The sequence below is a fragment of the Hemitrygon akajei genome, chromosome 4, assembly GCF_048418815.1.
Source record: "Hemitrygon akajei chromosome 4, sHemAka1.3, whole genome shotgun sequence".
Classification (NCBI taxonomy): domain Eukaryota; kingdom Metazoa; phylum Chordata; class Chondrichthyes; order Myliobatiformes; family Dasyatidae; genus Hemitrygon; species Hemitrygon akajei.
The window spans coordinates 151,811,653-151,839,549 of record NC_133127.1 but is presented as its reverse complement, the minus strand read 5'-3'; the positions used below and the strand labels follow the sequence as shown (position 1 = coordinate 151,839,549).

Genomic DNA, 27,897 nt, shown 5'->3' with positions numbered 1-27,897 from the left:
AGGTGACTCAGTTTCCTCCTACATCCCAAAAACGAGCTCATGGTAAGTTCATTGGTTACTGCAAATTACCCCTAATGTCAACAATGACAGTGGTATCAGGATGGGGTTCTCTGTTTCTCTGCCTTTTACCCTGTTAGTTTGTCCAGCACTTACACCCCTTCCCCAAGTTGTGGTGCTGCAATTATCTAAGGTGATCCTAAATAATTATTTAGAACCATTATTGTTTCTCTATTTTCCCAGCACATCTTCTCAGGGACCAATGTTTACTTCAGCTTCTCGCTTCCTTCTTACATGCTTGAAGAAGCTCTTTCCCCTTTTACATTATTTGGTAGTCTACCCTCATGTTTTATCATTAACTACCCTTTGCAAGTTTTGAAATTTTTCCCAGTACTCAAACCTACAACCGATCTTCACTACATTATATGCTTACCTTCAATTTGATCCTATCCTTAATGTCCTGGATTATTTTTCTCCACACTGGAATCCATCTTTGCTGAGTCGCATAAGATACCTGCTTATCTACTATCTTTCCTTTTGATATATTTTTCCAATCTACATTAATTAATTCTGCTCTGATACTACTGTAATGTCATTAGTACATTAGCTTCAGACTGCAAGTCAATCACTCTGCTACAGATATTCTCACCTTTGAATACTCTATGCTCCCTTTCCTACTATTGACTCAAGACCATTGCTAGCAACAACTGAAAACAGTAATTCTATTTGGTCAATAGTACAGCAATTTGGGGAAAAAAGTCTTAAGCGGGAACAATTGGTCAATACAGGATCATCACTGCTACTCATTGAGGACTGATTGAACAGAAATTTGCTGATTGAAAAGAAAACTACAAAATTGCTTCTTCATACCATTTTTTCAAGGTGTCATAAGTTTCACAAACTATGGAAAGTGCATGACAGAGAATAGGTGTATTACTTTACAATTCTATTTTAACTTTAGTTCAATAAAGGTCCTGAGATTCAAATGTCTGAGTAAAATTTAGAAAACAATTTTGCCTGGGAATTATGTGGCCAACAACGTATGCCAATGACATTCCCTGTATGCCACCTGGAGGCTTTAAATCATTTAAAGATACAGGACAATGGTTACCATATCAGCAGAATATCAACATGGTAAATGCTAACCCACAGATATTTTGAGTCATTGCTGCTTTTCAAAAGGTTATAATTGTACCTTCAGTTGAGCGTTGTCTGTTCCAGGAAACTCCCTCTGATCCAGCTTCTTCCAGCGTTGCATGAATTTAGTAACAACAGGTCTACTGTAATCCACGATTTGGAATCCTGTTACATTTGCTCCTCCGTGCATAAATCTATCCAATGGGATATCCTTGAATCCCTGCAATTATGATAGGAACCATTATGCAAAATGCTCTTACTCATCTGCCCACTTTAACTAATGGAGTATTCTAAGATTTCCTCGGTTTTGCTGGAATAAATGGCTGAAACGTATGTATCCCTTGCTGGCAATTTGGAGGAGAATCAGTAGCAACATCCTTTTCCAGATTGTCATAACACTCAACCCCAAGTTCTGGGATGAAGCTTAATCATGCTGGGCTGAGGAGCTGGATAAATTTCTCTTCTGGCCCCTCAGCTACAGTATAGGCCAGCTGGAGTTCCTCCATTTACTTGAATGAGGTAAATGTCATGAACATGAATTGTAAGCATTTAAGTAACTTAATTTATTTTAATTAATATTAACCTTCTAATTCAATATTGAAGGCTGTATAAATATTAAAAGACCCTACATATACACCAGGAAATTATAGGCCAGTGAGTTTGACATCAGTTTTGGGAAAGTTATTGGAAGTTATTGTCAGGGACTGTATGTATTTGGATAGACATGGACTGATTAAGGATAGTCAATGTGACTGTGTGTGTGGTAGGTCATATCTAACTAAACTTATAGAGTTTTTCAAGGAATTTACCATGAAAGTGGATGAAGGCAAGGCAGTGGATGTTGTCTACATGGACTTCAGCAAGGCACTTTTGGTAAGGTCCCGCAGAGGAGGCTGGTCATAAAGGTCCTGTTGCCCAGCATTCAAGATGAGGTAGTAAATTGGATTCAACATTGGCTTGGATTAGGCAATGGATTAGGGTCGAGAACACAAGCTGACTTGTGGAAAAGATCAGAAGTGGGGCATGGGGTCATGACGGACTCAATTTTGAAGCATTGAGGCGAATGCAGATCGGGGTTCAGTGATCAGTCCCAGTGATCGCTACCAGGGCAATGATGGTCAGAAGCTGGATTGGGAGCATTCTGACCCAGCGTGGCTTCACTTTTCACAGAAGGACAGAGTTCATGTGGCTGCTCTCCTCGAAGATGTTTTCGATATTCTGAGATTTATGTGATTATTGGACTGTACTTTATATTGGTCTCCTTTAGTTTTTTGGTGTTTTCTTCCTTGTTGTGGCTGATAGTGGGTGGATTAGTTTTTGTGTATGGGGGGAGTTGGGGGTTTTGATGCTATTGTCACTCTTCTTTTCTGCAAGTGAGGAAGTCATGGATTTGATGTTATCCTCGCTGTTATTTTGCTGCGGGGGAGGGAGTTGGGGAATTGACACCATTGTCACTGCCTTCTGCGAGGGAGGGAGTTGGGGATTTGAAGTTATTGGTGCTGTATTTTTTCTGCCAGGAGGGTTGGGGGATTTGATGCTATTGTCAGTGTTTTATTCTGCGAGGGTGGGGATGGGGGGGTTTTGGGCTTGAGAGTTTTGTTTCTTTTTCATGTGGGGGGGGGGATTAATGTCTTTTCTTTCAACAAATCCCATGGTTTTTCAGTATTTCATGACTATCTGCAGAAGACGAATATCAGAGTTGTATTGTACATGCATACTTTGAACCTCTGAATCTTCGCGGCAGAAGCCAGAGAGTTGCCTCTCTGACTTGGAGGCCTGTGACTAGTGGCGTGCTGCAGGGAGCGGTGCTGGGTCCATTGTTATTTGTCATTTGGATGATAATATGGTTAACTGGATCAGCAAATTTGCAGAAGACACTGAGATTGGGGGTGTAGTGGACAGTGAGGAAGGCTATCATGACTTGCAGAGGGATCTGCATTAGCTGGAAAAATGGGCTGAAAAATGACTAATGGAATTTAATACGGACAAGTTCGAGGTTTTGCACTTCAGTAGGACCAACTAGGGTGGGTCTTATGCAGTGAATGGTCGGGCCCTGAGGAGTGTGGTAGAACAGAGTGATCTGGGAATACAGGTCCACAATCCATTGAAAGTGGCGTCACAGATAGATAGGGTCATAAAGAAAGCACTTGGCTTTCATAAATCAATGAACTGAGTACAGGAGATTGGATGTTATGTTGAAGTTGTATAAGATATTGGTGAGATGTAATTTGGAGTATTAGGTGCAGCTTTGGTCACCTACCTACAGGAAAGATGTAAACAAGGTTGAAAGAGTACAGAGAAAACTTACAAGGATGTTGCCAGGTCTGGAGGACCCGAGTTATAGGGAAAGATTGAATCGATTAGAACTTTATTCCTTAGAATATAAAAGATTGAGAGGAAATGTGATAGAGGTAAACACATTTATGAGAGGTTATAGATAGGGTAAATGCAAGCAGGCTTTTTAACACTGAGATTGTGTGGGGACTACAACCAGAGGTCATGGCTTAAGGGTGAATGGTGAAAAAATTAAGGGGAACACGAGGAGAATCTTCTGCACTCAGAGCATCATGAGAGTGTGGAATCAGCTGCCAGCACAAGTTGTCCACGCGAGCTCGATTTCAACATTTAAGAGAAGTTTGACAGGTACATAGATGGTAGGGATATGAAGGGCTATGGTCCCAGTGCAGGTCGACGGGAGTAGGTAGTTTAAATGTTTTTGGCATGGTCTAGATGGGCCAAAGGGCCTGTTTTTGTGCTGTACTTCTCTATGATTCCATGACTCTATGACTGTATTAGTTAATTATGTTAATTAAATATACTATTTCTTACTTTCTCAAAGTTAAATACTTTAGTTATTATTTAATATGTCTGATTATCAAGGGAGTTTAGTAAGGGTAGACAAAACTACCACAGCATGATCTGTTCAAAGGCATTGAGGTGGCTGGGGTGGGGCTTTAAGGCTTGCTATCTGAGATCTGTTTTGCTGCTTGTGATCTGATCCAGCCACAAAAGCAGAGTCTCCAGCTCATTTAGATTTGCCCGAGTATAGGAGATTACTGTGGCTACAAGAACCACATGGGAGACAAGCAGATGACATTGGCCAGTTGACCATGATCCAGCTCAATAAACTTTCATTCAGTCCTGGCTTCGTCGAGCCTTTTGTAGGAGTATTTTCAGATCCTTAACATTAATTCTTCTTCATTATGTAAGGCAAGAACAATCAAATGTTTTAGTTTTGCCCACAAAAATAACGCAGAGAGCCTTTGGATTCAACCTGTCAATCGATACACTCATTAACAACAATAATTCACTAGATAGCTCTCAGGAATAGAAAAGGAAATTATCAGTATTCTCTTCTCCCATCCTATGTGTGTTGAGTGCATTGGTTGTCAATGTGCAAAGGTCCCAAATGAAAGCAGTTCGATAGGGGTACAGGACAAGCCTGAATACATAATCTCTTTAGTATGTGGAGCTATTGCAAGATTAAATTCATCCTTGACCTAAGCTGGCCAAGTAAGAGTAAGCATGAAAAATGGGGACATTGCACATGGCCCAAGAACTGCAGGTGTGGTGTGACACAGACCATGCTTCACCTGCCAGAGAACAGATTCTGGTGAAAGATGTTGCTGGCACCAACTGACCAGCATTGAAATGTGGTAATTACGGAAAGAAGTATGACCTTGTTTGATTGCCATGAAGGAAGAAAACATTAAATAATTAAACACAGTGAGCTGTCAGGAAAACATGTACTGCATCATGGTAGTTGCTTCAGAACAGCAAGAGGTGATCCAGAATGTGGTTCTCCCTCCCTCTGTTTTTCTATTCAAATATGTGAAGCAACTATGTTTTCGAAGTGAATTTATCTAACCCATGCAATTTTAAAAGTGTTTATCTCATCATGACTTTATTACTCTAGAGAAAAAGGGGCAAGTATTTTGAATTGCTTTTACATACTCTGGTGTTAATGTGTGGAATGGTCATTCTTTTTGGCACAAAAAGTCTTTCTCTAATTGGGCATTCATAGCTAACTCTATAAATATAACTCCATCAGTGACTAATAAAAGCTTATTAATACCTGTTTATTCTGGTACTGCTTTTAAAAAATTTATTCATTAGATATTTGCCTTGTCAACGCAAGTGTTCATTGACCTTAGAACTTGGTGTCCCATTGAGACATTTCAGGGTACAGGCTGGATTATTGCTGTAGCTCTGGAGTCAGATGTAAACAGGACAGTAGGCTGCTTTCCCTCGAGGACATTATGGAATCAGGCTGTTTTTTTAAAAATGTCAATCCAGTAGTTTCATGCTGACCATTCCTGTAAATAGATCTTTTTAACATTCTGAAATTGATCCAATTTAATTGAATTTAAATTTACCAGTCGTTTTGGTGGTACCTGAACTCAAATTTTGGATTATCAGTCTATTTCTTGGATTGATACTCTATTAATCACTATATTTCCATTATATACTTAAAATGCTAATAAGGTATTTGTTTTATGTGTGAATTTTTTCATGAAGCCTTACATTTTTCAGGGAACTTTATACATATATGAAACATTGCCACAATGACCTTCTGCATCCTGTATTTTTCTATTATATCTATTTCTTCTTTCCTCACTGTTTTCTACAATGTAATGCCAAATATCTATTTATAGTTGGGCCATGTCAAAACCACAGCTTTAGCTCTTTGGCAATCTCCCTTCAACTACTCCAGCAGGACATCCAAAAGGAGGAAATCATAAACCAAACTTTGTTGAGACTGAACTTTTAAGATGAAGCTAGAAGACCCTGCTACTGAATAGGTAGGTAATAATCCAGTGCTCACCAAGTTCGCTAGGATGTAATGGTAGCCTCTGACGTGTTTTCCGACACTTACAATCTAAACAAAAAGAAAACATGCACAGACATTATTCATCAGCATGGAGTAACACAACTCAACATATAATATTAGTAACTGCTAAACAAGAATGCTTGAAGTTATGAATGAAGGATGTCTGATATTTGGTGTTTCATTTTGGCAAATGGAATTTGAATTTGGGATTGAGCTCTCTATTCCATGGGAATCTTACTTCAGGCTGAAAATTGAAGGAGAATCTTCCAGATCCCCACTACATCCCATTAGCTGGCAGGGGCTATTCCCAATTGCATAATTTCCAAGAAAATTACATCCATGTTAAGCCCTGAAGCTCTAACCACTCTCATGCATGCCCTGACTGTGGGTTCCCTGCTCAGCTTTCTGAAAATACTTTAATAAGCTGAGGGAATGAGGAAAGTGCTTACCTCAGAGGTTGGCCGAGAGCAATTAATAAATGTCACTGCTCTCTTAGGTCACTTTGCAGGCTCAAACTCCCCTACAAGGGCAGCCCCTGGAGCAGGAATCTCTATTCACCCCTATTGCAGAGTGGGCACCACTGGTCATGGACCAGGTCCTGGTAAATACACTGAGTACAGGTAAGTACTTGACAGTCAGAATGGACGTGATGGTCTGAAACCTGTTTCTGAGCTGTGTGATGGGTGGACAACACTCAGGCACTATAGTGCACATTTCTGCCCTGACACAGAATGTCCATTTGATGTATATATCTATCTGTTATACAGAGGCGCAGAGGCGTGATGGTCCATTTTTCCCCTTTGACCTCTGGGGCCTGAGATAGAATGAGACAAGTGGTTTTATTATTACTGCAAAAATCTATTTTATATCCCATTAATGCCATGTCAGGTGGATTAATTACAGACCTTCCAAATGTCAGTCGCTTCTCACTTGTCTATAAAATAGTGACCTATTGGACCATGTGTCACTTTTGAAAATGAGCATGGCTCCATATGTTTCAATGGCTTCGAAATCTATGCCACTCTTGCTGATTAGAAATGTCATTTCCACCACTCAGCAACGTTGATGGCTTTGTTAATTATATTCTCTTATCATTCTACAGTTAACATCGATCCCACTCCTTGCCAATGCATCCAGAAATAACTGGCTGACTGCTTTTACGGCCAGTTTGGCGGGGTGGGGGGAAGGGACTGAGAAACATAGTGGCTGATGCTGCAGTCCAAATCGGTTAGGCTCAGCTGTTCTGTCTCTTGATGTGTGCAAAGCAGACTCGGTCAAGGGAAGCAGGGCTCCGAACCAAAAGTAAAGCTGAAATATCCTATGATAATATTGCACTGAGAAATGCTGAATTAAAGGGGACTATGCAGATTAATACACTTGGCCCACAAGTCAAAACGATCCTCTTCTTGACACTCTGCATACAAGCACCTTTTCACAAGCGAGCAGCTCTGAAGTTACATAGGCCCACGACCATAATCAGCTATTTCTTTCCAGTATGCAGAGGAGAGAAATGTTTCTTTTCAAACTGATTAGGAGGAAAACACAACTGTCCTGGACTTTTATCATGGGGAAAGTCAGAGAAATAGGGAGAGAGGCAGAAGAAAGGAATTAATGACCACAGCATCTGCAGTGTGCTTTGTGTTTATAGGCCAATTAGTCCTGAAGAAGAGTTTCAGCCCGAAATGCGGACTATCTATTCATTTCCATAGCTGCTGTCTGACCTGCTGAGTGTCTCCAGCATTTTGTGTGTGTTGATAAGGAAGTAGGCTGGATGTTTAGAACACACTTGCCAAGGTTTAGATCCACCCAGCATGCTTGTGTTATCATTTCTGGGAAGAGGGCTTCCCTCCACCCTACCGGGCCAGATGAGAGGTAACTGACAAAGGACAAGCCTCCAACACTGGAATTTATCAGCAGAATCAAAAAGGACACTAACCCAGCACTAACACGGCATGTGAAAACTGGTTCACCCGGTCAGGGTGACTCCAATTCCTTAACTGGAAACCACAGAAAGGGTGCAGAGGAGATTTACAAGGATGTTGCCTGGATTGGGGAGCATGCCTTATGAAGACAGGTTGAGTGAACTCAGCCTTTTTTCCTTGCAGTGATGGAGGATGAGAGGTGACCTGATAGAGGTGTATAAGATGATGAGAGGCATTGATCGTGTGGATAGTCAGAGGCTTTTTCCCAGGGCTGAAATGGCTGCCACAAGAGGGCACAGGTTTAAGGTACTTGGAAGTAGGTACAGAGGAGATGTCAGAGGTAAGTTTTTTATGCAGAGAATGGTGAATGCATGGAATGGGCTGCCAGCAACGGTGGTGGAGGCGGATACAATAGGGTCTTTTAAGAGACTCCTAGATAGGTACATGGAGCTTAGAAAAATAGAGGGCTATGGGTAACCCTAGTAATTTCTAAGGTAGGGACATGTTCGGCACAAATTTGTGGGCGGAAGGGCCTGTATTGTGCTGTAGGGTTTCTATGTTTAAAATGAAATGGTGGACAAACTTATTAAGTATTTTGTGTTAGACTTTGCGATGGAAGATGCTAGTAGAGCACCTGAAATTCAAGAGTGTCAGGAGGCAGAAGTAAGTATCATTGCTATGACTAAGGAGAAGGTGCTTGGGAAGCTGAAAGGACTGAATGTAGATAAATCACCTGGACCAGACAGACTACACCCCAATGTTCCGAAAAAAAGTAGCTGAAGAAACTTCAGAGGCAATAGAAATGATCTTTCAAGAATCACTAGATTGTGGAATGGTTCTACGTGACTAGAAAAGTTCAAAAGTCACTCCACTCTTTAAGAAGTGAGGGAGGCAGAGGATAGGAAGTTACAGGCCAGTTAGCCTGACTTCAGTAATTGTGAAGATTTTGAAGTCTATTATTGAGGCTCAAGTTTTGGGGAACTAGGAGGCACATGATAAAATAGGACAAAGTCAGCAAGACCTTAAGGGGAAATCTTGCTTGACAAATCTGTTGTAATACTTTGAAGAAAAAACAAGCAGGATAGACAAAGGTCCTGACGAAGGGTGTCAGCCCGAAACGTCAACAGTGCTTCTCGTTATAGATGCTGTCTGGCCTGCTTGTTCCACCAGCATTTTGTGTGTGTTGTTAGGATAGACAAAGGAAGTTCAGTGGATGTTGTTTACTTGGATTTTCAGAAGGCCTCTGACAAGGTGCCACTTATGATGTTGTTAAACAAGATAAAAGTCTGTGGTATTAAAGGAAAGGTACTAGTAGGGGTAGAAGATTGGCTGACTGGCAGGAGGCAAAGAGTCAGAATAACAAGGGCCTATTCTGGTTGGCTGCTGGTGATCAACAGTGTTTCGCAGGGGTTGGTATTGGGACCACTTCCTTTCATATTATATATCAACGATTTGGATATTGGAATTGATGGCTTTGTGGACAAGGTTGTGGACGATACAAAGATACAAAGATAGAGCAGGGAGTCTGCAGAAGGACTTGACACAGATTGGGAGAATAGGAAAGAAGCGACAGAGGGAATATAGTGTTGGGAAGCATATAGTCATGCACTTTGGTAAAAATAGTAAAGGTGTAGACTATTTTCTAAATAGGGAGAAAATACAAAATTCAGAGGTGCAACAAGACTTGGGAGTCCTTGTACAGGATTCCCTAAAGGTTAACTTGCAGTTTGAGTCAGTGATAAGGAAGTCAAATGCAATGTCAGCATTTATTTCGAGAGGACTAGAGTAGGAGAGCAAGGGTGTGATGCTGAGGCTTTATATGGCACTGGTCAGATGGCATTTTGAGTATTGTGAGCAGTTTTGGGCCCCTTGTCTAAGAAAAGATGTGCTAGCAATGGAGAGGGTCCAGAGGAGGTTTACAGCAATGATTCCAGGAAGGAAAGTTACAGTGCTTGAGCACCATTTGATGGCTCCGGACCTGTATTTGCTGCAGCTTAGAAGAATGTTGGGATCACCTATATGAAACCTATCGAATATTGAAAGGCCTAGATAGAGTGGATGTGGAGAGGATGTTTCCCATTGTGGGGGAGTCTAGGACAAGAGGGTACAGCCTCAGAATAGAGGGATTTTTATTTAAAACAGAGATGAGGGGGAATTTCTTCAGCTAGAGGGCAGTGAATCTATGGAATTCATTGCCACGGACGGCTATGGAGGCCGAGTCATTGTGTATATTAAAGCAGAGTTTTATAGGTTCTTGATTAGTCGGGGCATCAAAGGTTATGGAGAGAAGGCAGAAGAATGGGGTTGAGAGAGATAATAAATCAGACATGATGGCATGGTGGAGAAGACCTGATGGGCCTAATGGCTGAATCCTGCTCCTATGTCCCTTGGTCTATCATCTAAATCGGAGGTGGTTCTCATGACAGCTCAGGTCAAATAGATTACCTGTTGGACAGCCGCTGATCACAGAAAAGACAGATCAAATGAGACTGTAAACTGGATAGTTGGATAAGTCCAGTTAGTTTAGAGGTTCATGAACTTAAATTTTTCATTTAAGTCAAATACTTCATTAAATTAATTAATTCTCCAAATGTTTATTAGCGTCTGCCTCTGCAACTAACTCACAGCATACAACGAGAACACGCCTCAAGAGCAACACCACTTCAGTATGAAAAGAAATGGAAAACGGAATAAATAGAGGGAAGTATGGAAGACAATTCCTCGACAAGTTTACTTGCCTGGAAAGACATTTAAACATATGTGCCTTGGCAGCTAACAATAGTTTCTCTCAAGTGCTCACTGCTATAAAATTCTAGTGCAGATAAGGCCCAAGGCAACATATGCAATGGAAGAGAACTTACACATTTAACACGGCCAAGGGCTTTTCCTCCACTTACTTCATCAGTATGTTATTGGGATTTCAAGGATTAACTGGGAGTACGGTGGTGGGGTGGGGGGAATGTTGTGGTCAGCTGTTTGTGAATTGCTAGGATAGTGTTGAGCACGTGGAAATATAAAGGAGGTTCTTAGTGAACAACCCATTTTTTTCTTTAAAGTTAACCCACTTGAAGCCGCTTTCTAGCACCAGACTCCAAGGGGTAGGATCTGAGGAGACGTAGTCCCCTTAAGGTGGCCTGATAGATTTTGTGGATGTTCTACATAAGTAGTTCACATACTCCGTAGGGCCTGCAAGCATGAGAGAAGATTACAGAAGTAACATCCAGTTATGCATAGTCTACCATTCCTCATGAACAGAGATCTCTTGATGTAAGGCCAGAGAGCATAGAGGGAAAGCTCACACTTTCAAACACCAAGGTAAGTTGTGATTTTAGTTACAGATCATTTCCTCTTAGAAAAAAAAGTGTGGCAAAGAAAATGGCAATGAATCAAGCTTTTCTCAGTCTATAAAAAAATCTTGCACATTCTTGTGGCATTCCCTGGTTATTTATTTTCAATGAGGTACTTCTGAAACCAACACCAACTTCCAGTCAGCAAGATCTCACAATTATCTATTAAATCAATAAGCTCACTATCAGTAAGAAGCTTTGAATTGAATTGACTATTTCTTAGATCCTTCACATACATGAGGAGTAAAAATCTTTACGATACATTGCCGTCTAAATGTGCAATCATAGTAATTTATAATAAATAGAACAGTCAATGTAACAGCAATACACTCAAGTCAGCATGAGTTAATCAGTCTGATGGCCTGGTGGAAGAAGCTGTCCTGGAGCCTGTTGGTCCTGGCTTTTATGCTACGGTACCGTTTCCTGGATGGCAACAGCTGGAACAGACCGTGGTTGGATTGACTCGGGTCCCCAATGATCCTTCAGGCCCTTTTTTCACACCTGTCTTTGTAAATGTCCAGAGTCATGGGAAGTTCACAACTACAGATGTGCTGGGCTGACCACACCACTCTCTGCAGAGTCCTGCGATTGAGGGAGGTACAGTTCCCATACCAGGCAGTGACGCAGCCAGTCAGGATGCTCTCAATTGTGCCCCTGTAGAAGGTTCTTAGGATCTGGGGGTCCATACCAACCTTCTTCAACTGTCTGAGGTGAAAGAGGCAATGTTGTGCCTTTTTCACCACACAGCTGGTATGTACAGACCACGTGAGATCCTCGGTGATGTAGATGCTCAGGAACTTAAAGCTGTTCACCCTCTCAACCCCAGATCCATTGATGTCAATAGGGGTTAGCCTGTCTCCATTCCTCCTGTAATCCACAACCAGCTCCTTCGTTTTTGCGACATTGAGGGAGAGGTTGTTTTCTTGACACCACTGTGTCAGAGAGATGACTTCTTCCATGAAGACCACCTTGTTATTGTTTGAGATTAGGCCAATCAATGTAGTGTTGCCGGCAAATATAATTAGCAACTTAGAGCTGTGGGTGGCGACACAGTTATGGGTATACAGGGAATAAAGGAGGGGACTCAGTACACGGTCCTGAGGGGCCCCTGTGTTGAGAGTCAGAGGGGTGGACGTGAGGGAGCCCACCCTTACCACCTAGCAGTGATCTGACAGCAACTTTGTTTTGGTGAAATAAAATATTCTCCTGCCATTCTTCATATAACTGCATGGGAACTTTTACATTCACTTGGAAGAGTCGGCAGGCTTAACCTCCCATATAAAGATGGCACCTCAGTTACATTTACATAAAATCTGTACTGAAGTCCAAAATCAAAATAGTAGAGGATGAAAATCTGGAATAGACCAGAAAGTGCTGGAAGTACTTTACAGATCAGGCAACATCTGTGTAGAACAATGAGTTAAAGTTTTCAAAGACCTTTTAAATTTAGTAGCTTATTGGAGGTGAAATATCCCCTCTGAAACTTTTAATTCCCTATCTCTCTACATTCTCTCTCTCCTTTCAGCCTGACCTGTGGAATATTTCCAACATTCGCAATTTCATATTTGTACTCCTGTCCCTGGAGCACAGTATGACTGCTGACGTGGCTGAGATGGTATCAACAAGTCAACTGAAATGTTTAATATGTACTTCCAGCTCCATAACCCATGTTCTGTCCCACTAAATTTCCACTCTTGACTAGGTGAGGCACATTTCTTCAATGTGATGGTTGTTATTTGTGTTTGTAAGAATGCAAAGCAGCAGGGCGGTGAGCGAGACAAATTTAAAATGTTTCTAGATGCCATGGCCCATCAAATAAACGAACTGGCCAATATGTGTTGGTAAACAGGAAGTTTTTACCAACACCAACAGGAAGTGTTTAGGATCAAAATTCAAGAACAATTTTCAGTAAAATTACTCCAACCTGAAACTACAACCTGAGTTTCTGTTAAAGGCCTGAAATTCTAACCTAGTTATTCAGGACCATCTCTATCTGCAAGGTGAAAAGTTAAACGTCAAGCCTGAGCTCAAAGGCAAAAAGCTTGCTGGGCCCAAAAGAAGATAAAAAAAAACAATTCCATTGGCGAATGTAGGGTTGATGGAACAAAGTCATCAAGAAGGAAATGTCATTGAAAAAAGCTAAAGTAACCTCTCAACAATCTTACTGTTTAATCAATGCCCTTTGTATTATTTTGATTTATGCAAAAATTCATAGCTATAAACCATTCTAGTTTTATCGTGCTTTAATTTTTCAAAACATCATTGTAAGTGGAATTATTCTACATAATTAGTGCAAAATGAATCTGCAAGCCATTTTATATTTTATTTTCAAAAGCCAATGGAAAAGGCAGAAAAGGGTTATTAATTGATTCTAATTTTACATTGTTGCACAATGTGAAAATCTACACTTCTTGCATTTGGCAAAGTCAAATCACATTCCAGACTTATTTTCACAATGAGGACCAAGGGACAAGTAAACATAAGTCTCTGTTTGATTTCCAGAAGGTCTATCCTCAAAAGGGACAATAAATCCATTGAGAAGAAGCCACATGTCAATTTGCGAATTCAACTTAATCCTTTGAATGATGTCATCTTCTTTTCCGCATCTCAGTTTAATTCATTTAACTACTACAGTGGCAAACAGGCTGCAGCTGACACAAGTAGAGTTTAACTGATTATGCAATTCAGTTCTGGATTGTGCAGAATTAAGTGCTATTTTATAACAGACAGGTGCAAATTCAGTTGAAATGAATTCACAATAAACAGAAAAAGTTTTCGCTCAGCAAACTTCCAACTTACTTCTGTACCTTATCTTCTGGAGCAATCCCAAGCACTAGATCAGGTTGCTTTTCTTTAAATGTATTTGCTTACAATCCAACTTAATCACACACAGATGAATTTCATGAAAGATTTTAGACTACTAGGTCTTTAGTTTTCATCAGTAATGCTTCTTTCGTTTTAGTCCATGTTTGTATTGTCTTATCTCTGCGGAATATCCTCGATGGTTGTGTGCCAGATTCATTCCCCAGGGAGGTACACGTAATTTGCCCAAGTGAGTGGTGAGCTACCTACACTTGCTACTCGTCTACCTACTCTTACCTGGAGCGGTATCTTGCTCCCCTGAGCTGGCTTGTGATTGGCAGAAAAGTGAAATATAGCAGCTCCAGCCTTAAAAATTGCTTTGACAGTCAAATAAGTCAAGGCCCCAGGCTGACTGGCTGTCATAAGTGTCAAAAGACATAGAAAATTTGTGAATGCATCTGACAGTTAGAATCATTCAAAAAGTATTAAAAATTAATCATACTATTAAAAAGTGCAATGGGTTCTAAACTTTTGAAAAATGTTTTATTGAAAATAACGGAAACACCAGTAAACACAAGAATGGAGTTGCAGGACTCGCATTAGGTCTGACCTGGTATGAGCTCATGATATTTTTCCTGCACATTAGGTGTTTGATGGTTTCTTCTTTTTTAATGGGCTCTATTGGGTTTCTCAACTTTGTATATAGTATACATACTTTGATAATAAATGCACTTTGAACTTCAAACTTTCAGGGGTTACTTTTCCAGTACAGACACTGCAAAACAATGGGACACCGGCACCCCACCACCAATCCCTCTGAATGACAGAGCAGACAGAACATCAACAGAGTTCGTCTCTCGGGGAATATGTACGGTACTTGTCTTCATGTGAATGACCCTCAGAAATGTTCTGCTTCTCCTCTCAAAAAAAAACAGCCGTGCATCAATGCTCTACCTGCCCAAGTCCCATCACAATGTCTATTCAAAAATACAGCATCACCCACTTTCTATATCATCACTTCCTATAGCACCATTTCCTACCTGGTTTACGGATAGTCTTTGCTTTCTTATCAGACTGGGTCTAACAACTTAAATGTTTTAATTGGTGAAGGTTGGCCTACTTCCCAAACATTTTGGGTGTGATCATAGCCAGAAGGAAAACACTTTACTGTTACTGTTACCTAACTTTGTGGTTGATCCAGCCTGGATCATGGAATTTGTAAGGGCAAAGACAGCAGCACTTGCAATCAAATGGAGAGTCTGATTCTCTGTGACTGAGAGGTGATTTTGCGTTGGCTTTCAGTGGATGTAAAAACAAAATCAGTGAGATTCCATTTCCACCGCCGAACCTCATTACTTATTCTCAACCATGGAAGTCAGCTGGCAGACTTCTTTCGAACTGTCATCTTTATATCCCAGGACAGTAGCAACGGAGGCTTCTTCCGAACAGATAGTCTTCCCTGAATTCACCCTGTTTATGTTGCACATGCCTTTCAGAAATGCTATTCAGAGAATCAGTGCTTCCAGTGTCAGTAACATTATAAAGGAGCAACAATTATCTTCAAGCTTCTCCATCAAAGTTTAATAGACTCAGATGTTTAAGCTATCATCAGCTCATACAGTGAGAGCTGATAATCATCATTACCTAATACAGTAGGTGGTCATTTGTAATCATCATTAATGCTTCTAATGTTTTTAATATAATGTAAGGTTCACTCCTGATGTCAGTTATGATTTGTTGTTCATTACACATCATAACAATAATTATTGGAACCACAGCAATGTTAATACTTAATTTGTGCTTTAAAAGATACCTAATATAATCACTTGTTTATAAATAAATAGTAAATATGTTTACAATACCAAACAAATAAATTTGAACAGCAAAACGAGGCAGGATGTTTATAAATGGAATGGGGTGATGTAACATAGTGATGTCTTCCAGTACTCAAAGTCAAATATTTGCATGTGCTCACATTGCTGTGTATAATTTGCAAATGAGACAAGCAACTTGAAGAATTTTATTTCTGGATTATGCAGGAGTCCGACCAGAAGCTGCTTTTGGCAAACAGCTTATAACAAAGTGAGTCGGAAACATTGGAACAGGGATATCATTTGGACCACTGCACCGTAAAACAGCTGAGCTTTGCAGGAGAAGCAAAGATTCCACTGTTCGGAATGGGGAGTAAGTAAGATTGTTGTGTTACTTCCAACACTGCCCCATCATGTCTGATCTTTCAGCAATCTTTGACGAATGTGATCAGTTCACTCTCTTCCAACATCTCTTTACTGTCCAGCTCAAGTGTGCTGTAACTCGGCTCCATCGTGAACCAGCTATGAATAACTTTTAATTTCTCTCTCAATTTTCCCAAGGATCTATGCTTGCCAATAGGCACTAACCACTTCCTCACTTATACCTTGTGTCTTTCAGACATCGTCCACAGTCAGAGGGTCAACTTTTCCTCCCATGGTCCCAACTCCAATTTCCAGGTCTCCTAATAACTATGTTGTCAGCTAACAGTCCAACACAACCTATAGGCATGTAAAAGTTGAAATTTCTTGATAGAATCCATCATGCCAGTTCCAGTCACAAATTTAATTCCTTTGCCAATGACTATGCCTTACCTCTTGGCCTTGCGATAGACAGAACTGAGACTTTATACAGCTCTCAGTCCTATTAAACCTCAACTCCAAAGCCTCACCATCGCAAAAAAAAAGCCTACTTTCACTAAAATTGTCTTTCTCCCTACACCAGTAATACTGATAAACTCCTCACCCATGATCATTCCAAATTCAATTCATGATCACTTCCAGATTCAACTTTTCTCATGCTCCCCCCCCCCCCAACCCCGCCAGCTTCCCCTTTTCCACACCACAGATATTAACTCATTTAAAATTCTACTACTCAGAATTCCATCAGGCCAATAATCTTACACACGAATTCACTACGACCAGCATCAGGCCCTGATTCCCTCAACACCTCAAGTATAACATTCTGACTCTTCTACGTGAATCTCTCAAGATCTTTAACCTCCTGCAACTCTATCTGCTACAAACTCTGCCCTGCTCGGACACTGGCTTCTTGTGTATTTTGGGCTCGCCACCCTTTTGTCCCTTCACTGGTAGTCCTGTGGAATTCCTGGCTTCACCTTGACTTACAGAAAAATGGGCTATTCCTATCTGCTTCGCACTATTGCCTAAAGTCAGTATTACTCGCATATTTTTATTGACCAGGGTTAAAAATAATACTGTGATCTGCCACTGATTTAAAGCCAATGGAAGTGTGCAGGTAAGTTCCACTGCTACTGGAATTTCTTTTACTTCAATTGTCACTGCAAAGTACCCCAGAGTACGAATGTTTTGACATTGCTAGGTCTCAGTCTGCAAATAAAATGTATTCACTGTTGTAGTCACTGTCAGCAATGTTATTGCTTTCATTTGTACCAATTTTTCAAGAATTCCACAGATTGATGCATGACAGCAACTTGTCAAGTTTGGTTAAGATCCAATACTTTGCATTGACAGGAAACAGAATGTTTTGAAAACAATGCATACGTTTACTCAATGAGAAGAAACTGCTTTGGATATGACGGATGCTTTACATTGAATGAGGTTGCAACTGATATTCAAGGATGAACTAACGGCAAATTGAAAAATAACATCAGACCTCGATCCTTCAGCTTTGCCGTTATCTTTTCAGTTTTCAAAGTATGAACATCCTTTGTTCTGTACAACACCACAGTATTCTCAGAATAATTTCATCAATCCTGATCTTATTTTAGCTTTGAGTTTGATGTTGAAGACCCACTGCAATCTCAAAGGTACGTACTACTAGCAAGAACTTGCTGAAGGGAAGATGTAATCAGGGTTTCAGCTAAATAGTTTCTCCACAGTAGGGATTTCCACAACAAACAGTGATGTTATTGAGATGAGAAATGAATGATTAATATTTGATTGCAATCAATGGCATTACCTGTTCCATAATGTTGTGGAGCCTCTCTACTTCACAGTCTACCACAAATCTCTTTTCCTGTTTCCTTTCCAGGTCTTCTAAAAGCCGTCGGTAGCTGGCATCATTGAAATTCTCAATACAGATTGCGCTCACTTGCCAGCCGTTCTGCCCTGCTTTCTCCATAATCGACTGCAGAATAGAGTACCCTGTATTAGGTCATAAAACAAACTTAATTTAAGGAAATTGCACCTTTTGGTTGCTGGTAGATGACAGTGTTTGGAGGTCTCTAATTGAGATCCATCAATCTTTTAAGGAGTGGGATACATTGTTTAGGAAATCATCTGAACAAGAAAACAGTCTTTTTATGCTATGCAGCCCTCCTTGAGGAAATCTAAATTGTTGAAACAAATGTACCATCATATATCCTCAGTCAGTGTTGTTAAATACATTCTTTGCTACCATCAGGACTTTGTAATTTACCTCTAAGCATTCAATTCCATGATGTTTTGGAGGCAGAATACAATGTGTGTTACTCCCATACATGACCAACCAGGGTTGAATTTCTAAACAATCATATTTTGATTTTACCTTGTCCAATATCACAAGGACAAAGTTTATTCAGGAGAAAATGAATCTTGGATACCTCCAGTGTTCATCATTCTCATGAAATGAGTGTGGCGTTGTTGTCCCTGCCAATGCTCCCCTTCTTCACACATCTGCTACACACCAACAATTCACCAGCTACTAGCTTAAACGGAAACGAGTGAGGCTCACTGAATTAGGGCTGCCAAGTTTTCATTCTTTATTCTCTTTCCACCAGTCAATTAGTGCATAACGCAATGATTGTGGCTGAAGCAGGTTTAATTTGTGGATAACTTTAACCATTTCCTGTGTGAAAGGAGTTATGATTATAACATGCATAATAGATCAGGCATCTTCCTGGCTCTAAACACTGACACAAAGTAGTAAAAACATGCAAAACTGAATCCATCCCATAAACCTCAAAATGTGTTCAAGTGTGACTGAAAGAAGGTGTGTTTCGACAAAATAAAAGAACAAACCAAAGGTCATATTTTGGATTAAAATACAAGATTTTTCAGGTAAAGGATATCTTAAGGAAGGTCACAAGCTAAAAATGACAAATTATCTCAGCCAAATGACAATAATCAGGAAATTTTATCTGATTCAGTGATTAATATATCAATTAAAAATACGACGTATCTTCATGATTTAATTACCAAATATCTATTTATTCTATGTTTGCAAAAATGCAGTGTTAGGAACAAAATCTCATTTTGAGAACTGATAGCAGAAAGCACGTTATAGATGGTTCTGTGCCAGCCTCAGGCAAATCAAACCTCTGACATATTACTGCACAGTAGAGACTGCATTGAATCTCAGCTACAGCACATTGCAGCAGCATCAAACTGCACTGGGAACTGGAGATGCTAAAAGCCGGTCTTTGAGAAAGAATTTATTACTGATTCAGTTGGACATTGAGGAAGAGGAGCAGAGAATTACAGGGTGGAAACAGCAGAGAAGGTAGTCATTTGATCCATCGAGTCCCTAGCATTACAATCTTATTAATCTCCACTCCCTCAATCCTCGATCTCCACATACTTATCCAATACCCCTGCTTTCCCTACATGTACAGGTATTGAGATTCAGATCAAAAATACTCTCATTATGTATAAAAATCTTTCCACAGATGCTGCCTCACTAGCTAAGTTATTCCATTTAAATATCTCTCTTTCTCACACACACACAAACACAGAGTTCAAGCTGGGTTATCAATGTGTTAAAATCTTTATTCTTCGTATTATATTGTGCAATCTGGTGCAATATTAACTCTTTCACCTTTGTAATCACTTATGAAGTTGAAGGATGTGAACACTCACCATAATAAAAGAAGAGATTTATTTTTAGCAATGCACACAAAATGCTGGAGGAACTCAGCAGGCCAGGCAGCATCCATGGAAAAGAGTAAACATTTGACGTTTTGGGCCGAGACCCTTCATCAGGACCTTGAAATGAAAGTGTCCTGCTGAAGGGTCTCGGCCCGAAATATCGACTGTGTACTTTTTTCCATAGGTGCTGCCTGGCCTGCTGAGTTCACCCAGCATTTTGTGTGTGTTGCTTTGGATTTCCAGCATCTGCAGATTTACTCTTGTTTGCGATTTATTTTTAACTCATTTTCCATTCCAATCAACACCTGATGTACAAAAGGGCACGGGCTTACTCTGGAGTACTTTCCGCAGATCCATCTGCCCTCTGTATAATCACGGTACACGTAACAGCAGTGAGCTATATTACAGCGAATACAGCAGAGGAATTAGCAATGCCAGAAGTAATTAATTCTTCATCCAAATGTGGTAACCTCTGGGATCTCTATACAATGCTACACTGACTCTAAATAGCTATTGTATTTGGAATACATCAGCAAGTATGCAATGGTCGATTTGATTATGATAATGGAATAGCTTGTTAAACATATAGTAAGTACATATTGATGCCTTTACAAGGAATTTGTGTTTTTCGAAGGCACATTGTAAAATTTAAAGAGATTGAAAGCATCTTTTCCAACATGTCCACAAGTGAGCAAATGCTCAGTAAATGTTCGAGGCAGTTTATGGCACCTTCTGGTTACCAGCTGGCTCTTGTTGTCACATGGTTGTATTACTTAAAATGCCAATCTTTAATCTATGAGATGCATTTCACACAATACATGCTCCCTCCTAATGGCCGGTAATCCTTTTCACAACTGTGAAAAAAAACACAAAAGATATTTACTTCTTGCCTTCTAAGTTAACAAGCCATCCCAATCCACTTTCAGAAAGGTTATCAAATATATGTGACATTAAGCAGCATGTCTGGGTGGATCCCCAAAAGCTTTGTCACACAGGTAGGTTTTAAGGAGCAGAAAGATAGGCAAATGCATTGAAGAAGGAAATGCCACAGCTTAGATCTGAAGGCACAGTCACCAACAGAATGCACAAACATGGAATATACAACATGAAAGTAGGCTAATCAGAACTCCAAGGAGCTTGCTTTCACTGGCTGTATCAGATGTCCATCCGTATCAATAGTTCAGATTGCTTCTTACTTTTCTCTCCTTCTCCCTTGCCGACCCCTGCAACCATCTGCGACATCCTGCAGACAGCTCACAAAACTACCAGATACTCTTCTTCTAAATATTCTTCCTCTGTTGAACTGCAATCGAGTGCAGACTGTCACTTCCATTTTAAGGATGTATTTTTGAGCTGACTAAACGTGTCACATTGATGATCTCCAGGGGGATTCGGAAAGGATGGGAAGAGTGGCCATTGATTCATATGGTGGATGCTAATGCGGGGTAGTCTCCATTACTCCGCGCCGGTTAAGGTGTCGAGGACGAGAACGGAAAATGAACAGGTACTCAACGTCGCGGTCCCAGGCTGCAAGGTTTGATTCGTAATCCTCAACGTTCAGTTGCTCAGCAGCTCACGCCTGTGGACTCACTTTCGGGGTGTCTGCATTTTGGTGTTTAATACCCTCAGCAGCAAATGTGCTCCGTGGCTATGGCTCACTTTGGGGGCTCTGCAGTTCGTGTTCCATCCGTCTTTGTTGAATCTTTTTTAATACCTGCCCGATTTGACTGAGGCACTTCGGCACGGAGCTGACTCTGCGGCTGTGGCCCGCAGCCGTTGACACAGCGTTGAACTGACTGACCCGGTGGCTGTGGCACAGGGCCACTGAACAGGCCTCACTCACCTCGGTGACCCGTGGAGGTGGACTCTCTTTCTGAGGTTTGATGTTTCATGTTCTATGTGCTATTTGCTCTTTTTTGTTTGCTCAATTCGTTCTTTTTTTGCGCATTGGTTGTTTGATGGCTTTTGTTGTGTGGGGTTTTCTTTTAACCAGGTTCTATGATGTTTCTTTGTGGCTGCCTGAAGATGAATCTCAGGGTTGTAAATACACACTTTGATAATAAATATACTTTGTATCTTCTAAAGTCTCTGGAGAGAATCTCTCCATTAATGAGAGAAATATCTCTTTGCAATTGTTAATGAAGTAGAGGAGCTCGGAGCAAAAATTTTAGGGAGAGGGTTTACAAAAGAGAAAAACATGGGGGGCTACTTTTGTACTCTAGGGCAATTCACCGCATCTGCACCCCTTAGTTATTGAGAAGAGGAATGAGACTAAAAGGCAGCATGGATCCAATGGGCCAAATAGCCTCCTTCTCTGTCTTTGTATGTATAAGGTTGAAGGAAATAGAGTGGGAATGGGAATATGGATGGTGAACGGTACAAAGAATTGATGAGAGATGTCCCAGTCCTTGATTGAAATGAAGGAGCCTTCAAAACAATTGTCAGGGGACTTCTGGTAAGATGGCGGTTGTTTAGCTGCTCCGAACTTTTGTTCCGTTACTGTCACTATCTTTGCACTAAATGTCTCCATTTTTTAAACCTTAGTTAGGAATTTTTTCAGTATCTCTTACTTGCCTGTGAACATATCTAACTTACAATGTCTAGCAAGAGTTCTAAATCCGGGAGAAAGGAAGTTCCGGCTCTTTCAGACGAGACCCTGGCTGCGCTCGGAAAGCTCCGAGACGAAATTTTAAAGGAATTTAAAACCGCTTTCAAACAGTTGGAAGACAAACTGGATCGGATCAACGATAAAGTGGACAAGCATGCCGAACACCTATCTTGCATCGATTCGACTTCTGAAGATTTAGAAAGTCGTGTTCGATACTTGGAGACTCTTCTGTTCCAGCTTAGAGGAAAAATGTAACAAACTCCTTTACAAAATGGTGGATCTCGAAAATCGCAGCAGACGCTGCAATCTTAGAATTCTTGGATTGCCAGAGGCGACCGAACATGGACCAACCGTGAAGTTTTTTGCTGAGTTTCTCTGTGAGATATTCGGGAAAGATTTGCTTCCGAACCCACCTGAGCTCGAACGGGCACACAGAGTCTATGTTTCCCCCGGAATTCTGGGCTCCCGTCCGCGACCAGTAATCTTGTGCTTCCATCAATACCAGGTAAAACACAGTCTGATTGTAGAGGCACATCGCAGGGGGTCTTTTACTTTCCAGGATACAACCATTCGCTTTGTGGAAGATTTTGCACCCCAGACCTTAAAGATGCACGCTGGGTTTAAAGGTGCAATGAAAGTGCTTTTTGAACGTGGTTTCAAACCCTCTCTTCATACTCCTGCCGATCTATGAGTCAAGCTTAATACTGGAAAATACAAGTGGTTTAGATCAGTGAAGGAAGCTGAAGCATTTGTGGCAAATCTTCGGAATCTGATCGGACCTCCTAAAATGGTGGATAAGTACTCCTCGTAGTAAAATTACTTTTTCTGGACTCAGACTTTACTTGAATCACTCAGACATTATTCATTGAAACTCTAAGGGCTGTTGACAATCTCTCCCGGGATTTGGTGTGTGTGTAATCTATTTTTATTCTTGTATAACTTTATCTACAGAGTTCTACAACTGACTCTAACTTGTTTTGGAGGTTCGAAGTCTTTAGTGAAGGCCTCCCTGTTTGTTGGTTCACAGTTTAATTGCTGATTTATTTTTCCTTTTTTTAATATTTATTTATTCTATTTTTTTTTCTTTTCTTCACCCCTTTTTTCTAATCTCTGAATTTTTTTCTTTCCTCTCTGTAAATGGCTGATAAATACTCATCTAGAATTTATAATTTTCCCCTTCCTCTCCCTTTTTTTTTACCTTTTTTTTCCCCCTTTCTCTTACTTTATTCTTCTATAATTTTGAGCGGGTAGGTTAGTTTTGGTTTTCTTCCGATTTTCTCTGTATTAAGTTGTATATTTCTGCAGAAGGTGTTCTAATCTGTAGTTATGTTTTCTAGTGCATAAACTAGTTACTATTTGCTATAGTATTTATACGGAACTGTTGTTAATAACACAGATCTGGAAGTTGTATTTGGGTTAATTTTTTTGGTAGAGCTAGCTACTTGTTTTGGTAGCCGTCTAGTTTTGGGTTGTGTGGGTGGGGTGAGTTTTCCAGTTCCAACATCACTCACTGTATTTATTGTTTCTCTTTATTGCTCAGGACATGCATATGTTTTGATCTTACAAATCTATTTTTACATCTCTGCTCCCAGACTGCTATTGTACTGCTTGACTTTTTATATGCCTGCTGCCTTTTATGCATTAGTAATTGATAATGGCTAGTGCACTTAAATTCGTGAGCTGGAATGTAAAGGGTTTGAATCACCCTGTTAAAAGGAGGAAGGTATTCTCACATATTAAACAACTCAAAGCTGACATTGCTTTCCTTCAAGAAACTCATATTCGTTGTTTTGATAACTCCCGGCTTCTGTCAAAGTGGGTGGGTCAGCATTTTCATTCATCCTTTGCTGCTAAAGCTATGGGAGTCTCCATTCTTATTAACTCAAATATTCCTTTTGAACTCCATAATAAAATATCTGATACAAAGGGCCGTTTTATTATTGTTTCTGGTAAACTATATAACACTAAAGTTGCACTAGCAAACCTGTATGCCCCCAACTTTGATGATGTTAACTTTTTTGAATGGTTTTTTTCCTCACTACCAGACTTAAACTCATACTCTCTTATACTGGGTGGTGACTTCAACTGTTGGTTGGATCCTAAACTGGATCGATCGTCCTCTGTTACCAGATCACCTACTAAATCTGCCTTAGCTATCCAATCGTTTCTCTCTAATTTTGGTATCTCTGATATATGGTGTTTCCTCCATCCTACGGAGAGAGATTATTCTTTTTTCTCACATGTTCACCATACCTTCACTAGAATTGACTACTTCTTACTCGATAACCAACTTATCCCATTTGCCCACTCTTGTGACTATCAGAGTATACTGATTTCTGACCATGCCCCAATTACCCTCTCTCTGAACTTTCCTGGTCTCCCTCAGAGGAATAAACACTGGCGGTTTGATTCAACTTTATTATCGGATGATGATTTTGTAAAATTTATTAAGGATCAGATAACCTTTTATTTTAACACTAATACATCACCTGAAGTGCCATCTCAGATTGTCTGGGATGCCATGAAAGCATATCTGAGGGGTCAAATAATCTCTTACACAGCAAATCTCAACAGAAGATCCCGTGCAGATCGATCAGACCTCATTAACCAGATTAAAGATTTGGATCAAATATATGCCCAAACTAAGAACCCTGAATTATACAAGAAGCGCGTTGAACTCCAAACTAAATTTAACCTTCTGTCCACTCAACCTGTCGAACGCCAACTTCTTGAAAGCAAGAGTCACTTTTACATTCATGGGGATAAGTCTGGTAAATTCCTAGCCAATCAGCTGAGGTGTTCCAAAGCCAAACAACATATTACAAAGATCCGGAAGGAGAACAGAGACTTTACATCGGATCATTTAGAAATTAATGACGCATTTAAAAAATTTTATTCTCGGCTTTATTCCTCTGAATCTCTGAATGACAATACCTCTGTTGATCAATTTTTACAGAATCTGAATATCCCCTCACATTCATCTGATTTCAAAGCCAAACTCAATGCGCCTATATCATCAGAAGAAATATCTTTTGCAATTTCTGCACTGTCCTCAGGGAAATCTCCTGGACCTGATGGGTTCCCTGTAGAATTTTATAAATCATTCTCTTCACTTCTTTCTCCTCAGTTACTTTCAGTATTATCTGACTCATTTAATTACGGCAAATTGCCACCCTCTTTCAATGAGGCATCTATTATTCTTCTTTTAAAAAAGGGCAAAGACCCAACAGAGTGTTCCTCCTACAGGCCGATCTCTCTGCTCAATGTTGATGTAAAGATCTTAGCTAAAGTGTTGGCTCATAGATTAGAAACCGTTATTCCCTCCATTATCTCTGATGACCAAACAGGCTTTATTAAAAACCGTCTCCCTTTTTTTAACATTCGGCGTCTATTTAATATCTTATACTCAGCTCCAACTGGGACTCCTGAATGTGTTATTTCCCTCGATGCGGAGAAAGCATTTGATCGTATAGAGTGGAATTGATTGTATTTAATGTATTTATGTAAACTACTTAAGAACTTTTTAAAGGCTATTATTAATGCTTTTTGAGAGAGTGATTTAGATGCATATCATATTTTTTACTGAGTTAAGTATTGTATGTAATTAGTTTTGCTACAACAAGTGTATGGGACATTGGAAAAAATGTTGAATTTCCCCATGGGGATGAATAAAGTATCTATCTATCTATCTATCTATCAATTACCTTTTTGCAGTCTTAGAAAAATTTGACCTCGGCCAAAGTTTCATCTCTTGGATCCAATTGCTGTACCTGTGTCCTACTGCTTCTGTTTTAACTAATTTTCAGAAATCCCAAGTATTTAATCTCAAACGTGGCACCCGTCAGGGATGCCCCTTAAGTCCCTTTCTCTTTGATTTGGCTATAGAACCTCTGGCGATAGCATTTCGAAACTGTCCTGAATTGACCGGGATTTGGAGAGGGGGTGTTGAGCATAAAGTTTCTCTTTATGCTGATGACTTAATACTCTTTCTCTCAAATCCATTTACATCCTTACCTCTAATGTTTTCACTTCTTGACCAGTTTAGCCAGATCTCTGGCTATAAACTTAATTTACATAAGAGTGAACTTTTCCCAATTAATAAAGAAGCACAAGAACTAATATTTCGTGATCTCCCTTTTAAAATAGTCCATAATCAATATACTTATCTTGGAATTACAGTCACAAGGAAGTTTAAAGATCTCTTTCGTGAAAACTTTGTCAATCTTTCATATGCTATAAAACAGAGTCTGGTACAATGGTCACCTCTATCTATGTCTTTGGTAGGTCATATTAATGTTGTTAAAATTATTGTTCTCCCCAAATTTTTATACTTATTTCAATCTATCCCAATTTTTATTCCTAAATCTTTTTTTGATTCCTTAGACTCTATTATTTTGTCATATCTGTGGCAGAATAAGCGCTCTAGAATTAATAAAATCCATCTCCAAAAATCTAAAAAAGAGGGTGGCATGGCTTTACCTAACTTTTGCTTATATTATTGGGCAGCTAATATACGTTGTGCTACCTTCTGGTCTTTCTTCCACGGCCAACCCGAGTGCCCTAATTGGGTGGCAATGGAGTTGAGCTCCACTAAAGAATTATCTATCTCTGCACTTCTTGGCTCTGCACTCCCTAGTAGTCTGCCCAGATCAATAGCTAATCCTCTTGTTAGACACACTTTGCGTATATGGGCTCAGTTCAGGAAATGCTATGGTTTCCAGGGGTTTTCCGTTTCTAGCCCTGTCGCACATAATCACCTTTTTTTACCTACTATGTACGATTCAGCATTCCATGTTTGGTATAGGAAGGGCATTAGACATTTTGAAGATCTTTTCATTGATAATCACTTCGCTTCTTTTCAGCAGCTCTCCGTTAAGTTCAACCTGCCTAATGCTCACTTTTTCAGATATCTCCAAATCCGACACTTTACTGCTCCTTTAATTCCTAACTTTCCTGAAATGCCTGCGAAAAATGCTATGGACCTATTTCTTTCCATTAACTCACTAGGTAAAGGTTTAATATCAATTATCTGAGATAAACTAGTAGCCTTACGATGGGCCCCTGTGGATAAAATTAAAATGGCCTGGGAGCAGGATTTAAATATCACCTTATCCGAGGAGAGCTGGGACTCAGTTCTCAAATCGGTTAACTCAACCTCTCTTTGTGCTCGCCATTGCCTTTTACAGTTTAAGATTGTTCATAGAGCCCATATGTCTAAATCTAAACTATCTCGATTCTACCCTGGCATTAGTCCGCTCTGTGATAAATGCAAGAGGGGCGTGGCCTCTCTCATCCATATGTACTGGTTCTGTCCTAGCTTGGAGAAATTCTGGAAAGATGTCTTCGCTACATTATCGGGTATTCTGAATCAGCACCTAGAACCAAACCCCTTAAT

At 40.1% G+C, this 27,897-nt stretch overlaps 1 protein-coding gene across 11 annotated transcripts in view; it reads right to left on the bottom strand.

Annotated features, from left to right (window-relative positions):
• LOC140726788 (glutamate receptor 4) overlaps positions 1-27,897 on the bottom strand; it is a 235,744-nt gene that overhangs the window by 130,174 nt on the left and 77,673 nt on the right. For all 11 annotated transcript variants that reach the window (XR_012098730.1, XM_073043623.1, XM_073043613.1 and 8 more), the window contains 3 exons: positions 18,009-18,193; positions 5,960-6,013; positions 1,193-1,354 (listed from right to left, as the gene is read on the bottom strand). Coding sequence is in view for 10 of the 11 variants with exons in the window: in XM_073043623.1 (XP_072899724.1) it covers positions 1,193-1,354; positions 5,960-6,013; positions 18,009-18,193 (401 nt within the window). In the remaining variant the exon portion in view is untranslated. The remainder of the gene's footprint in view (positions 1-1,192; positions 1,355-5,959; positions 6,014-18,008; positions 18,194-27,897) is intronic.